Source organism: Canis aureus, chromosome 16 (assembly GCF_053574225.1).
Source record: "Canis aureus isolate CA01 chromosome 16, VMU_Caureus_v.1.0, whole genome shotgun sequence".
In the NCBI taxonomy this organism is placed as follows: Eukaryota; Metazoa; Chordata; class Mammalia; order Carnivora; family Canidae; genus Canis; species Canis aureus.
In genome coordinates, this window is record NC_135626.1 from 48,280,348 (window position 1) to 48,293,348 (window position 13,001).

At 44.2% G+C, this 13,001-nt stretch overlaps 1 protein-coding gene across 4 annotated transcripts in view; it reads left to right on the forward strand.

Annotated features, from left to right (window-relative positions):
- The window catches only part of PECAM1 (platelet and endothelial cell adhesion molecule 1), a 53,341-nt gene that overhangs the window by 23,177 nt on the left and 17,163 nt on the right, over nt 1-13,001 (forward strand). For all 4 annotated transcript variants that reach the window (XM_077853780.1, XM_077853781.1, XM_077853782.1 and 1 more), the window contains exons 8-13: nt 2,946-3,230; nt 3,827-3,934; nt 5,088-5,115; nt 5,813-5,889; nt 7,841-7,894; nt 9,644-9,706. In XM_077853780.1, the coding sequence (XP_077709906.1) occupies nt 2,946-3,230; nt 3,827-3,934; nt 5,088-5,115; nt 5,813-5,889; nt 7,841-7,894; nt 9,644-9,706 (615 nt within the window). The remainder of the gene's footprint in view (nt 1-2,945; nt 3,231-3,826; nt 3,935-5,087; nt 5,116-5,812; nt 5,890-7,840; nt 7,895-9,643; nt 9,707-13,001) is intronic.

Sequence of the window (13,001 nt, forward strand, 5' to 3'; positions counted from 1 at the left end):
ATAACTATCTATAGGGATCCCTGGGTGGCGCAGCAGTTTAGCGCCTGCCTTTGACCCGGGGCGCGATCCTGGAGACCCGAGATCGAATCCCACGTCGGGCTCCCGGTGCATGGAGCCTGCTTCTTCCTCTGCCTGTGTCTCTGCCTCTCTCTCTCTCTCTCTCTCTCTCTCTCTCTCTGTGACTATCATAAATAAATAAAAATTAAAAAAAGAAAACTTTAAAAAATAACTATCTATATGTGCCACTGTGGATCTCTTAAGTAGGATAGAGATTCCTGCTTCAATTAATGTGTGGTCTAAAAGGAGCCATCTTTTCAAATTAACATCAATATATATAAAGTATCTGATGCTATAGGGCATACAAAAAAGAAAACATATACTTCATTTTCGATGATATAACAAGAAACACAGGAATGTCCTGATTAAATAATGGAGGAATATTTTAGTGCCTTTGAATAACACTGCAAATAAGCATAGAAAAAAAATATTACTAGGGAACCCATGATTGTCACATGAACTATCCTTACGATAACAGTGATAGGAATTCAGGGCATGAGAGATATCATCTAGCTTGAGTGGGAAGAGCTGGATGAAAAGCTGAAGAGCTGGGTCTCAACCATGGGTCAAGAAAGTCCTGCAGATGGCCTACCAGTTAAATACATGAGCAAAGGGATCCCTGGGTGGCGCAGCGGTTGGGCGCCTGCCTTTGGTCCAGGGCGCGATCCTGGAGACCCGGGATCAAATCCCACGTCGGGCTCCCGGTGCATGGAGCCTGCTTCTCCCTCTGCCTGTGTCTCTGCCTCTCTCTCTCTCTCTCTCTCTGTGACTATCATAAAAAAAATTAATTAATTAATTAAAAAAAATACATGAGCAAAAAGTCTCCATGGAGTAGTTCAAAAGACTGGGCCAATCAGATGGCTGGAAACAAGGGACTGGAAAATCATTGGATGCAAACTAAAAAAGTGACTGAGTTTTCAAGTGTGAAGGGTGCCAGTCTTCAGAATTGGAAATTTGTCATATGTGCAATAAGAGCCAGAAAGAGGAAAGGAGATCATGGGAATGGAGCTTGGGGAAGATTAACCCAGGGACTCTATCTGTGAGAAGTGAAGGTCTCAGACCTCACAGTATCTTAAAAAGCTAATGCAAAAGCCCATGTGAATTGGGGGCCCAATTTTAGTGGCTAACATTTACTGAGCCCTGACCATGTGTGCACCCTTGTGTGAAGTGTTTTAGTAAATTATCCCCATTAATACTTAACAATAGTCTTGTAAGACCCAGGGAAATATTAACCTTATTTTATAATGATGCAGCTAAGGTTTAAGACAAACAGCTGGTGGGCAGTGGGGCTGGGAATTGAGACTGGCTTACCACCACCCCCTCTGCGCTTCAGGCTGTGCCCCCCAGGGCTCTGCCCTTGTGGTTGAACTTCATTTTCTCATCTCTGGCCTGGTGCCCCCTTTTGTGGGACCAGCATCTCCGAAGTCCGGCCACCCACTGCACTCACAGGGAGATGATTCATAAGTCAGATGCTAGGGGCCCCTGGGTGGCTCAGTCGGCTGAGCCTCTGAACTCTTGGTTTCAGCTTGGGTCATGATCTCAGGGTGATGAGATGGAACCTGGCATCTGGCTCAGAGGGGAGTCTGCTTAGGATCTCTCCCTCTCTCTCTTTTTTTGCCCCTCCACTTGCTCTCACACTCTCTCTTTCTAAAATGAATGAATAAATCTTAAAAAAATAAATAAATCAGATGCCAATCTGCTGACCAGCCCATTCTCACACTAACAGGAAGGTCTACTTGGGAGACAATTTAGGATCAGAATTTTGGTAATTGACCATGGAAAAAGTATATGGGAGGAAACTGCTTGGATCTGCCGGGAATGAGAAGCCGGTAGGGCATTGAGGTGGAAATGTTCAGGTCAAAATCAAGACCTGGAATTCAGGGGAATAATCTAAAGCTATGTAGTTTGGCATTAAATGCTGTATGTTTATATGTTAAATGCGCAAGCAGAAGCTATGATGTAGGTGAAATCACCAAAAAAAGAACAGAGATGGAAAGCTGAGGACTGAATTTTGCAGAAAGTCCATATTTAAGGGGCAAAAGGAAAACAAACTAGTGACTAAAGAGGGAGTGACAGGTGAGGAGGAAAGAGAATCTGGGCTGGGAGGCATCAGAGAAGCCACAGAGGAAGCTGTATTGGTTTGGGAACGTCCTGGGGCAGCTGAGAGCTGTGGGGAAGCCACAGATTGGCAGACTGGAAGGACACCTCTCATGGACTAGAATTAATCTGCTGGGGACTCAGGGCTGGGAGAGTCAGGAGATCACGTGACCTTTGGAATTTCTTCAAAGCTAGAGATGGAGATCAGTTTCCAGAGCAGATGGAGGTCAGATGTCAGGAGTAAAGAGAAGGTGGGAAAGGAGGATTTGAGAGCTGTTGATGTAGAACATTCATAAAGGAAAAGGAGAAAAAAACGGGATTAGCTAAAGATAGTGGGTCAAATTTATTCATGAGATCTGGAAGTGGCCTACATCTTTGTAAGCACAGGGAGGGAAATCTCTCTCTCTCTCTCTCTCTCTCTCTCTCTCTCTCTCTCACACACACACACACACACACACACACACACACAATCTCAACAGGGCACAGAGATTAATTGTATCATCAGGCTGAGTGGTCAGTAATACTTGAGGTGCTAAGTAAAGGGAGGTGTCCCTAGCATCACGTATATAAACAATGTAGGCTCAGGAGACATCTGTTGCTGCCCTTCTGGTCTAAGGAGAGGAGGGGAGATGTAAAGAATGTGGGATGAAGGTGGTGGTCAATTGGGTAAAAGACGCAATCCCGATCTCTGTCACCATGCAGCAGGAGGCTGGCCATGAGCAGTGCTGTGTAGCATTCCTTCTCTCTGGCCTCCGCCTCTTCTCAGTGCTGTCCCTTTCGCTGCCTTTCAGCCCCAGTGGATGAGGTCAAGCTTTCTATCCTAATGAATGCAGAGGTGGAGTTTGGGAAGGACATTGAGCTTCTGTGCTCGGTGAACGAGGCGACTGGTCCAATCACCTACAGGTTTTACAAAGAAGCGGGCAGTCTCCTCTACCAAATCACCTCGAATGAAACCCACGCCGTTTGGTACAAGTCAAAGGCTAGCAAGGAGGATGAGGGACAGTATTACTGCACAGCCTCCAATAGAGCCAACCGCCTTAAAAGCAGTCCCCAAAGCAACGTACTGACAGTCAGAGGTGAGTCAAGGTCTCAAACAGTGGGATCTAGTGTGGCGTTAGCTCATTTCACAGAGGGTTAAGAGACCAGTGTCCTATAGGCTCTTTTGTTGCAAGTGACAGACACGCATCCAAATTAAATATAAAAGAGGAATTGGTTACTATAAAAAATTAGAAATTTCTCACATAGTCGTAATTCCAAATTCTTGGTAGAGAGATAACAATTGGCCCATTTTGGGTCAAATGTCCACCCATGGACTACCTGGGGCCAACGGGATTGGATCGTGCAGAAGAGATATAGTTAGGCAAGCCCACACAAGTGGGTAGAGGGTGGTTTCCTAGTGAGGGAGAAGGACTGAAGAGACCTCAAAAAAGAGCCTACTTCAGTGAATGGTCCTTTAAGACCATAGTTGACTCTGTAGCAAACAAACAAACCCCCAAAAATATTTCTGTTCCAGTTATGAACAGTGTCCTTCAGAGGTAGATGCTTGTGTATGATGCTGTATAGTTACAAAAACTATAAAAATTAGTCTTACTTTTTGCCTAAACCTGATATTATTCTTCCTGGTAGAGGAAGAACGTATGTGTATGTATGTATTTTTTGTCTTCATTTCCAGTCTTTCTTGCTGCATGGATAAAAGGACTCATTGCAGTGGTTGTCATTGGAGTGATAATTGGTGTCTTGATACTTGGGGCCAGATGTTATATTCTGAAGAAAGCCAAGGGTAAGTACAGTTTTCTTTTGTTCCATTCTGGCAGGCTACCTTGGCCAGGAAACTGGCCATGGAAATGAGGGGCTTCAGCTTCACAGAGGGTTGGTGCTCCGTCCCAGTGGGAACTGAGGAGATATAACTGACGACCATTGTTTTTCTCCTTGGGGTGTCATCTTGATAACCAAAGATTTTGGATTCGGTAGGCATAAAGCTTTTAGTGCCCCTTGGATTCAGTTAGGCACAAATGCAAGCAATTGCTTTCCAGCTGGACAACCCAGAAAAGATGCATCTGGGGGCGGGGGGAGGTTGTATCTACATGTGGACAGAAGAAGCTGTTTATGTGGATTTGGCCACACCTAGTACTGCAGTCAGTAGTAGGGTATGAGCACCATGGAGACCCGTCTCCCCCTCATCCACTGAAGGCCTCTCACTTGATCTGCCTATTGTGCCATGATTTCTACCCTGTGCTTGAGGTTAACCACACATGAAAGGGAAGCCAGGATCACCCACTGATGTTCAGGAATCAGAATTAGCTAGCCTGAACTTGAGGGAAAAGGCACAGTCCCACTAAATTCTGAAAACTTTTTGCAGAGTAAGGCAGGTTCTTTTGGAGCTCCAGTACTATTTCCTGGGATAGGTGGGGACAGATGGGATGAGGAGGGGTCTTATGCTTTTTCTAGAACAAGAAAGCTGCAACCCTTCTGGGAAGACAGGCTCCAGAATCAACCCATTCCTAAAACTGCTCCTGGCCATGGTCTTAGGCCAGCCTGGAATTAAAAGCATAAGGACTGGTGTAGCCTTTACTTTTTGGAATCATTTTGAATCAAAGAGATAGTTGCCCGTTTATCTGGCTTACCTGGTTTCTCTATGGTTGACTTTATCTCTATCACATTCCACTAAGAAAAATCACTCCTGGTTAAAACAGTCAAAATGTTATATTTCTGGAGGAAATGATGTGAAATATTTTGGTATAAGACCAAGAGAAGATCTACTTTGTTCATTATTTTTCTTCTTTTTAAAAAACAGGAATATATTTGACTTTCTTTTCTCTTTTTATTGATATTCAATCTTCAGGAAAGTCAAATATGGTTGAGATGAGTGTTTTTATCTAGTACAGATGTGGATATTTTATATTGACTTTGGATTCTCTCTTTCTCTTTTAAAGCCAAGCAGACGCCAGTGGAGATGTCCAGGTCAGTGTGTGTACTTGGAAGATAGGTGACTGCTCTGTAGACATGCATAAACTGTAGGGAAATGCTGGTTGTTAGAAACTTTTCAGTTTTTCTTGGAAAACTCAGAAAAATACAGTCTTAGGTGCAAGTGGTATAGGGATGTGTGTGTATGCACATGTGTGTATTTGGCTCCTTGGAAGATTGCCAGCTGTCCTTCATGGAAAGAATAGCTTTATTCTGAGGTCATGTCCTTCCTATACTGTTACTTGTGAAATCCCCTTTTCCTTATGAAATTATACTGGTAGTAGATGGAATTTTAAAAATTTACTTACTTGGCAAAATAGAACTGGCTTTTAAAAAAGAGATTGTAAAAAAAAGAGAGAGAGATTGTCATATTTTTACTGTTCTTGAAATCCAAAATCCAAAAGTATGGAAAGGATAGCTCTGTTCTGAAGAAAAGCAGTAGCACAAGATGAAGAATTCTGAGCAGTGAGATGCACCGTGGCCCTGATACTTATTTTAACAGCAAAATGTTTTTGTCAATATTTTGAAATATTTTGTCAAATGTTAGTTTTCCACACGAGAGGGTAAAAGTTTTCCTAACTTCAGAAATCTTTTCCTGGTTTTCTCATAATCTTTCCTTGATTATTTTCTTAGTTTGAAGTCAGAGCCAAAAAAAGTCACATTTTTTTCTTTCCCTTTGAAATTTCATTTTAAGGCCAGCAGTACCACTTCTGAACTCCACCAATGAGAAGATGTTGTCAGACCCCAATACTGAAGTCAACAGACATTACGGTAGAGTCATGGTTTCCTGCAGTTGCTAAACGTTTTCCTTTGCCCCTCTTAGAATCTGTAGGTGACGGAGTTCAAGTTGGAAAGGAAGCCCTGTCCTCAAGCAGGGGCACTTAATCCAATCAGTCATGGAAGGGTGAGCTGATAAGCAAAGCAGAGCATTTTACCCTAATTTTACCACCGCCTAAACACCTGGGGAATGAAAGGTGGAGAATAATTACAATGCTGTGGATACCCATCCTGGGTTATCTTTCAAAACTTTAAACATTGTCCAAGTATAATTACTATCCTTTTGTTAGAGAGAGAGAGAGAGAAGTTATCAAATTAAGACATTGGTAAAAAAAAAAAAAATACAAAAAAAAAAAAAAAACCAAAGACATTGGTAAAACATCTTCTCAGATGGAATTATTACAAGCACAAGATGGTTTCCATTCAGATTTTGCCACAACTAATTTAAATATTTCTCTGTTAGTGGAGGCATTTAAAAGAAAAAAGTGGTACAATCAAAGAACACCTGGTTATAAGGCTTAGCACAAGTTTGAAAGTCAGCTCAGTAGAGTGGGTAGCCAATCTCCAGGAGTTCTTAATCCCATTAGGTCTAGGAGAAAATTGCTTGAGCCTTTGAGCAGAGGTGCCAGCTGCTTCCCAGAGGGGTGGGTGATTTTATCACATACTATACCCTGTCCCAGACCAGTTTTCTTTATCAGTAAGTCTGGGAATAGAATGCTCATGTTCTTTTCTAATTGTGTAAGTGTTCCACAAAATGAGAACTTTAGAATAGTTCAAATATGCCTCTTGCAGGGCGTACTTGAGAAATATGTTTTGAGAATTGAGTAATTGTTATATTACCAAATCATAAACCTTTAAAAAGGGAATAAGACAGTGCCTGGCTGGTTCAGTTAGCAGAGCATGTGGCTCAGTTTCAGGGTGGTAAGTTCAGGTCCCACACTGGGCATGGGGCCTACTTAAAAAAATAAACATAAAACAAACAAATAATAAATAAGTAAATAAACAAACTGGGGAAAATGTATTCCTGAAATCCATCAAATAGAACAAGAACTGAAGAAAGTACATTATGTGGTACAATCCTTACTAAAAAGTGAGTAAGACATTTGTAATAACAAAAGTAATGGACCACAAAGAGAAAAGAGCAAATGTATCATTTTGAGAAATTACATTCAGAAATATGGTGGCATGGGGGGGTCTTTTGAGTATTTGTATTATACATAAATACATAGACACTTTAAATTAAATGCTAATATAGACTTATATTAAAATAGGATTTTCCCCCAAATTTCCAAAATGCAAGAAATACTCTAATTCTTATGTTGTCTCCATGGATTATTTCACTGTATAAGATATTTTAGTAATCACAATAAGTAATTAACTTAAATGCATAATGGAAAATCATGTATTCTTTAGAAGTATTATTTATATTATTTATAATCCATAGAATTATTTTTAATAGAGAACGACTTGATTAAAAAAAAGTTTAAAAAGGTGTTTTTTTTTTTTGCCCACTGAGGTGACAGACTGGAGATACCACAATTTCTCTAAACCATGTTCTCATGCATCTAGCTCTCTAGTTGGAGAGTTGTTAGTTTGCTAGTTTTCTAATTGTTTCTGGTTACCGGCCCATCCCTTTAGAATTAAGCTTAATTTCTAAAGAGTTTGCTCAAAGTGAACAATTCTGAATCTTGAACAATTCATAAGCATAAGTGTCCCTCCCACAGGATGGTGAGCAAGTCACTGGTATTTATAAAGAGACCACACAGGAGTTGGATGCGGCCATAGGAGGACCAGGAGGGAATCCAAAATCAGCTACACTGCTGGTTGCCCACTATGCTAAGGAAGTTAGGCTTGACTTCATGTGTTAGTGGCACTGAGTTTCTTAAGTTATATAAGAAACTAGGATTTCCATTGCCCCTCATCCTAATTGTTATTTTTCAACTAGGTTACAATGAAGATGTTGGAAACCATGCAATGAAACCAATAAATGAAAATAAAGGTAATTAAGTTTTTTTAAAATTAGAAACCTTAACAGAAAAAAAGACCCCCTACAAAAGAACTAAGATGGTTAAGATCTGGGGATATTGCCCCTCCTCCCTCTCTCAGTGACACTCTCCCTGGCTGCTGTGTAAAACGGAGGTGGCTGGTCACTTGCTCCAAAGATTCTATCTTGTGTCCTTACTGGGAAGTAACCTAGGGGCCCCTGGGTGGCTCAGTCTGTTGAGAATCTGACTCTTCGTTTTGGCTCAGATTATGATCTCAGGGTTGTGAGATCGAGCCCTATGTTGGGCTTCAAGCTCAGCATGGAGTCTGCTTGAGATTCCCCACACACACACAACTTGCTCGCTCTCTCTTTCTAAAATAAACGAAAGAAAGAAAGAAAGAAAGAAAGAAAGAAAGAAAGAAAGAAAGAAAGAAAGAAAGAACCTAAATTCCAGTAAGAAAGAGCTGGGTTATACCTAACAGGGAACTAGCTGATTTAGAATGGGCTATTGGGTACCGTAGGAGGATCTCTTTTCTCTTGGATAGTAGAGGTGCAGGTGTTTTTAAAATAGCATTGTGGTATATCATCAGGTTGTACACCTTAAACTTACACAAGGTTGCATGTCAATTATACCTCAGTAAAGCTGGAAGGAAAGTATTAAGGGTCTAGGATGGGGAGAAGCACACAGGGTACTTCAGAGGTAATAAAAATGTTCTTTTTCTTAAAAGAGGTGATGGGTATGCTGGAACTTACTATTATTATGTGTATTTCATACATAATTTATAAATATTATTTGATATCTAAGTATTTAATAAAAATAAAACATACACTATAAAAAATAAAATAGCATTGCTGCTAATATCTTTTAAAGATAAATTTATTCATGAGAAACACACAGAAAGAGGCAGAGACATAGGCAGAGGGAGAAGCAGGCTCCCTGTAGGGAGCCTGATGTGGGACTCCATCCCAGGACCCCAGGATCATGACCTGAGCCAAAGGCAGATGCTCAACCACTGAGCCACCCAGGCCTCCTGCACTGCTGCTAGTTTTTAAAGACAATGAACAATAGATTCTTTTTTATGGCTTAAAATTCAGAAGGATTGGACTAAATTATTTTTCAAAATTCTCTTCCCCTTGGGGCTGCTATCTTGGGAGCTAAAGTTCTAAAGAACTAAACACCGATGTTCTTGACCGCACATCACTGCTTTTGGTGCTGGTGAGAAAACCTGACTCCAAGACTTCAAAAATAAAACAATACTATTACTTTGAGTTGAAGACAAACTCATTTACCAGATTTCCCCATAGCAGCCCAAGGGTTTTCGTTAATTTGTTTTTCTATGCATACAGCTTATACTCTCAGGGCATCTTTAGGCTGGGGGACACCTGTTCCCCATTTCCTGAGATCCTCTCCGTCTTGGAGATAACTTCCTGTGCCTGTGGCTAAAGGGTAGACTTCCAGAGTTAACTGCCGCGGCTGATCCTGGCTGTTCTCCATGTCTACAGAGCTTTTACAGATCCTTCCCCTGTAGAAACAATGGAGGGTCTGGGCAGGAGGTTCCCTCCACATTCTGGGGGGAGGAGGACTCATCACTACCTTCCCGGGCCTGATGTGTCCTGCTCACCTGGAATGGCATTCAGCCTGTGTATGGCTTCCTCCTCGGAATAGGGAATCCTTCAGTCACTTGAATAGAAATCTCTAATACAGGCTGAGGCCCCCCAGGAAGACTTTGTCTAACTGTAGGGTGCTGTGGTTCTTTTGAGCAGAGCCTCTGACGTTGGATGTGGAATACACAGAAGTAGAAGTGACCTCACCTGAGCCTTACCAAGGTAAACACCATCACTGCAGTTGTTTTGTTTTCTGCTTGGAGGCAAACAGGGTGAGGTGTGCCATCACCCAAGGACAAGGGTCCCTTCAGTTGGTCAGAAGGGAGGTGGTTAGCAGACAGACCTGAGGGACATGCCTACAGCAGGAGCATTGACCCCTGCTGAGGCTTTCAAAGCATAAAACTTTGTTAATTATGAGTAGGTTTTATTGAGCAATTACTAAGTCCTAAGAAGTGTGTTCATTGAGAGACTTTTTGAGGGCAGCCTTATTCCTGGATGTTTGGGCTTTCTTCTACAGGTCTGTTCCTTGCCCACATCCAGCATCATCCCTAAAGAGTTGCTCATACACCGAGCTCTGGGAAATGAAATGCATTTTTGAAGATAGTGAGGGCTTGGCTATTTAAAGGGACTCTTGGGTAAATGCTTTTGAAAACACAGAGTCCCCTTCTGTGTAAACAGTGGCACTAGCTTTATACTTCCAGTTTTCAGTCTCAGTTTTCAGCCTAGAGGTCCCCAGCCCCGATGCTGTCCTGGGGAGACTGACTTAGGCTGGACTGATCCATAGCAAATGCTAGAACGTCACTTCCAGTTGCTTTTTTTTTTTTTTTTTTAAAGATTTTATTTATTTATTTATTTATTCATGAGAGACAGACAGAGAGAGAGAGAGAGAGAGAGAGAGAGGCAGAGCCACTGGCAGAGGGAGAAGCAGGCTCCACGCAGGGAGCCTGATGTGGGACTCGATCCCAGGACTCCAGGACCATGCCCTGGGTCGAAGGCAGGCACTAAACCACTGAGCCACCCAGGGATCCCCACCAGTTGCTTTTGACACCATAAATAACCATGCATATCCTCCTAGCTGTCCTTCACCCTAGCTCTCCCATGGGCTACTGTACTCAAAGGAGCCACCCAGAGCCTTCTGGCCCTGCTGGGAGGCTCATTAGGGCCATTGCCATGCATCCGCCTTCCTCCTACTGAGGCCAAGCACTGCCGCTGTGTCCACTCAGCCTGGCAAGCTGAATGCCATTTTCCAGATGAGGCACGTGTAGCATTAGCCAGAGTCACATGGCAATGGCATCCCTTCGTCACCTCTGGCTCCACGATTTGGGAGGAGTTTTGGGTTCCTTCCTTCCCTTGCTTAGGTTCTGGGTACCATGTCAGCAGGCATGTGCACAGAATCTTTAGGTAAGGCTGTCCCCTGCAGCTCCTAGGCTGTGTGCTACCCAGTGGGGCACCATTCCCACAGTCTGCAATCAGAGTGGCCCCCAGGGTCTGTACTGTCTGACCACACAGGGCATCTCGCTTCTGAGTCTGGACCAGACCCGGGGGCCATGGCAGGCCTGCAGTTCTCTTCCTCTTTATTTCATTGTAAAGTGATTCTCTTGTTAACAAATTAAGGGTGCACGGACCAGCCCCTATGCAAGCAGCCAAGGTACATATATGGTGTACCCCCAACCCCCGGGGAGGTATAGCCTGGGAGGGAGCCAGGAAAGTAAGGAACCAAAGAATATGTAGATAGTGTCAGGTTCTGGTTAGTGCTTGGAAGAAAAGGAATGGGGAGCATTGAGAAGGCATGAAAGGTGGCCAGAGCTGGACTCATTTGAGGATCTGGAAGGAGACAGAGAGATCTGTGTGTTATCACCAGGCGAGAAGGCGGAACCAAAGTGCTAGCAGTGGATGGATTCAAGATATATTTCAGAGATGTGACAACACTGGAGAAATTTTATGGCAGGGATCAGGAAAACAGAATTACTATAGGTTGCATGACTGAACCACCAAACTGGAGGTCATGGTGTCTAAGACTGGGAAGAAAGGGTTCAGTTAGGTTAAGCATGAGATGCCCAAGAGGAGACAGCACAGAACCGAGTCTGGGTGGGATGTGGCTTAAGGGGCTGTAGGGGGCTCCCCTCCAGGTTTCTCTGTCCCACCAGAGCCTGATACAAAGGCCGCTCCATCATTGTGCATAATGGCTCAGTCCCATGGGAAACAGCTTACTTCCTCTTAAGGGGACTCCGGGGTCAGAAGGAAAGGGGAACCATAATGGGGAAAAAGATGCCCAAGAATTTTGAATATGTGTAGAAAAATCATGCTGTCCCCTGACCCTCCAGACTCCACTGGGCGCTCTAGCAGATGGGGATCGCCCTGGGCTCTGGCCTTAGGTTCTGAGGTTCCCCTGAAAAGGCCAGATCCATTCTTTTAGGAATGTTAGAGTGTCTGGTTTTCTTTTTCTTGCTTGAAGGTGGGGTGGACTTTAAAGGAAAAAGAAGTCCTAGGACAGGAGGTGGAAGGGTGCTTTCCTTGCCAGGCTGTGTACAGCTGTAGTCCCCTTTCCCCACGTTGCTGTGACGGCCTCAGGAGAGCTAGAATGAGTACCACGTGGGTGGAAATGAAGAGTTTCCAGAAGATTCAAATTGAGTTTTCTGGACCTAGCCTCCTTGGTGAGAAGGGACAGCAGGGTAGAGCTTTGTCATGGTGGGGGGGGGCGGGCGTAGGGCATTACTAGGGTAAGGATCAAGATTTGTGGTTTCAAGGCCAGCGATGAGTCAACTTGATTTGGTCTTGGCCAATCCAGTTCCCTGTCCGCAAGGCTCCCAGTTCCACAGCTGAGGTGGAGGAGGGGATGGGGACCGTGTCCAGCTCTGGCTCTGGCTGCTGACCAAGGAGTCACTCGGGGATGGAGGCGGGGTGGGGGGTGGGGGGATGGGAAGGAACTTGTTAAACCCGGTCTGTTTCTTGTTTGCTCTGAGGCTAATTGCTGGGAAAACCCCATGACGTTGAAGCCATCTCTTTCTCTGTTAACAGAGAAAAACAGAAGCCAAAATAAAGCCCCATCCGGAAACATCCCTGACAGCAGAGACAAACAGCCTGTTGGCCTGGGTTACTCATTAGCAGGCAGCTGCTGAGCAGAGCAGGGGTGGCCGTCTTGAGGTGCCAGCCCCCGCCCATCCCTGAGGGGCAGGACAGGGGGGCAGCAGGAGGAACCACGGGGGCAGCTGCAAGTGTAGCCACTCAGCCAAGAAGTGGAAACACCCCACTGCCTTGGCTGATCTGCAGTTATAAGGAAGAAGGGGGTCAAGTGTGGCTCTTGAGTCCAGAGGGTGTTAGAGTGTCCCCAAGGTGACCAGAGAGGTCTACCAGCACCCCTTGTGGTCCTGGGGGCTGTGGATCTTACAAGGGTGTCCAGGTCCCCCGGCTCAGCCACCCCACCCCCTCCCTCCATTCCTTCCTCATGGCCCCCACTCCCATTATGGGATAGGGTCTGAGGACGAGCTGACAGGGACCCCAGTGCACCCAGTGTACA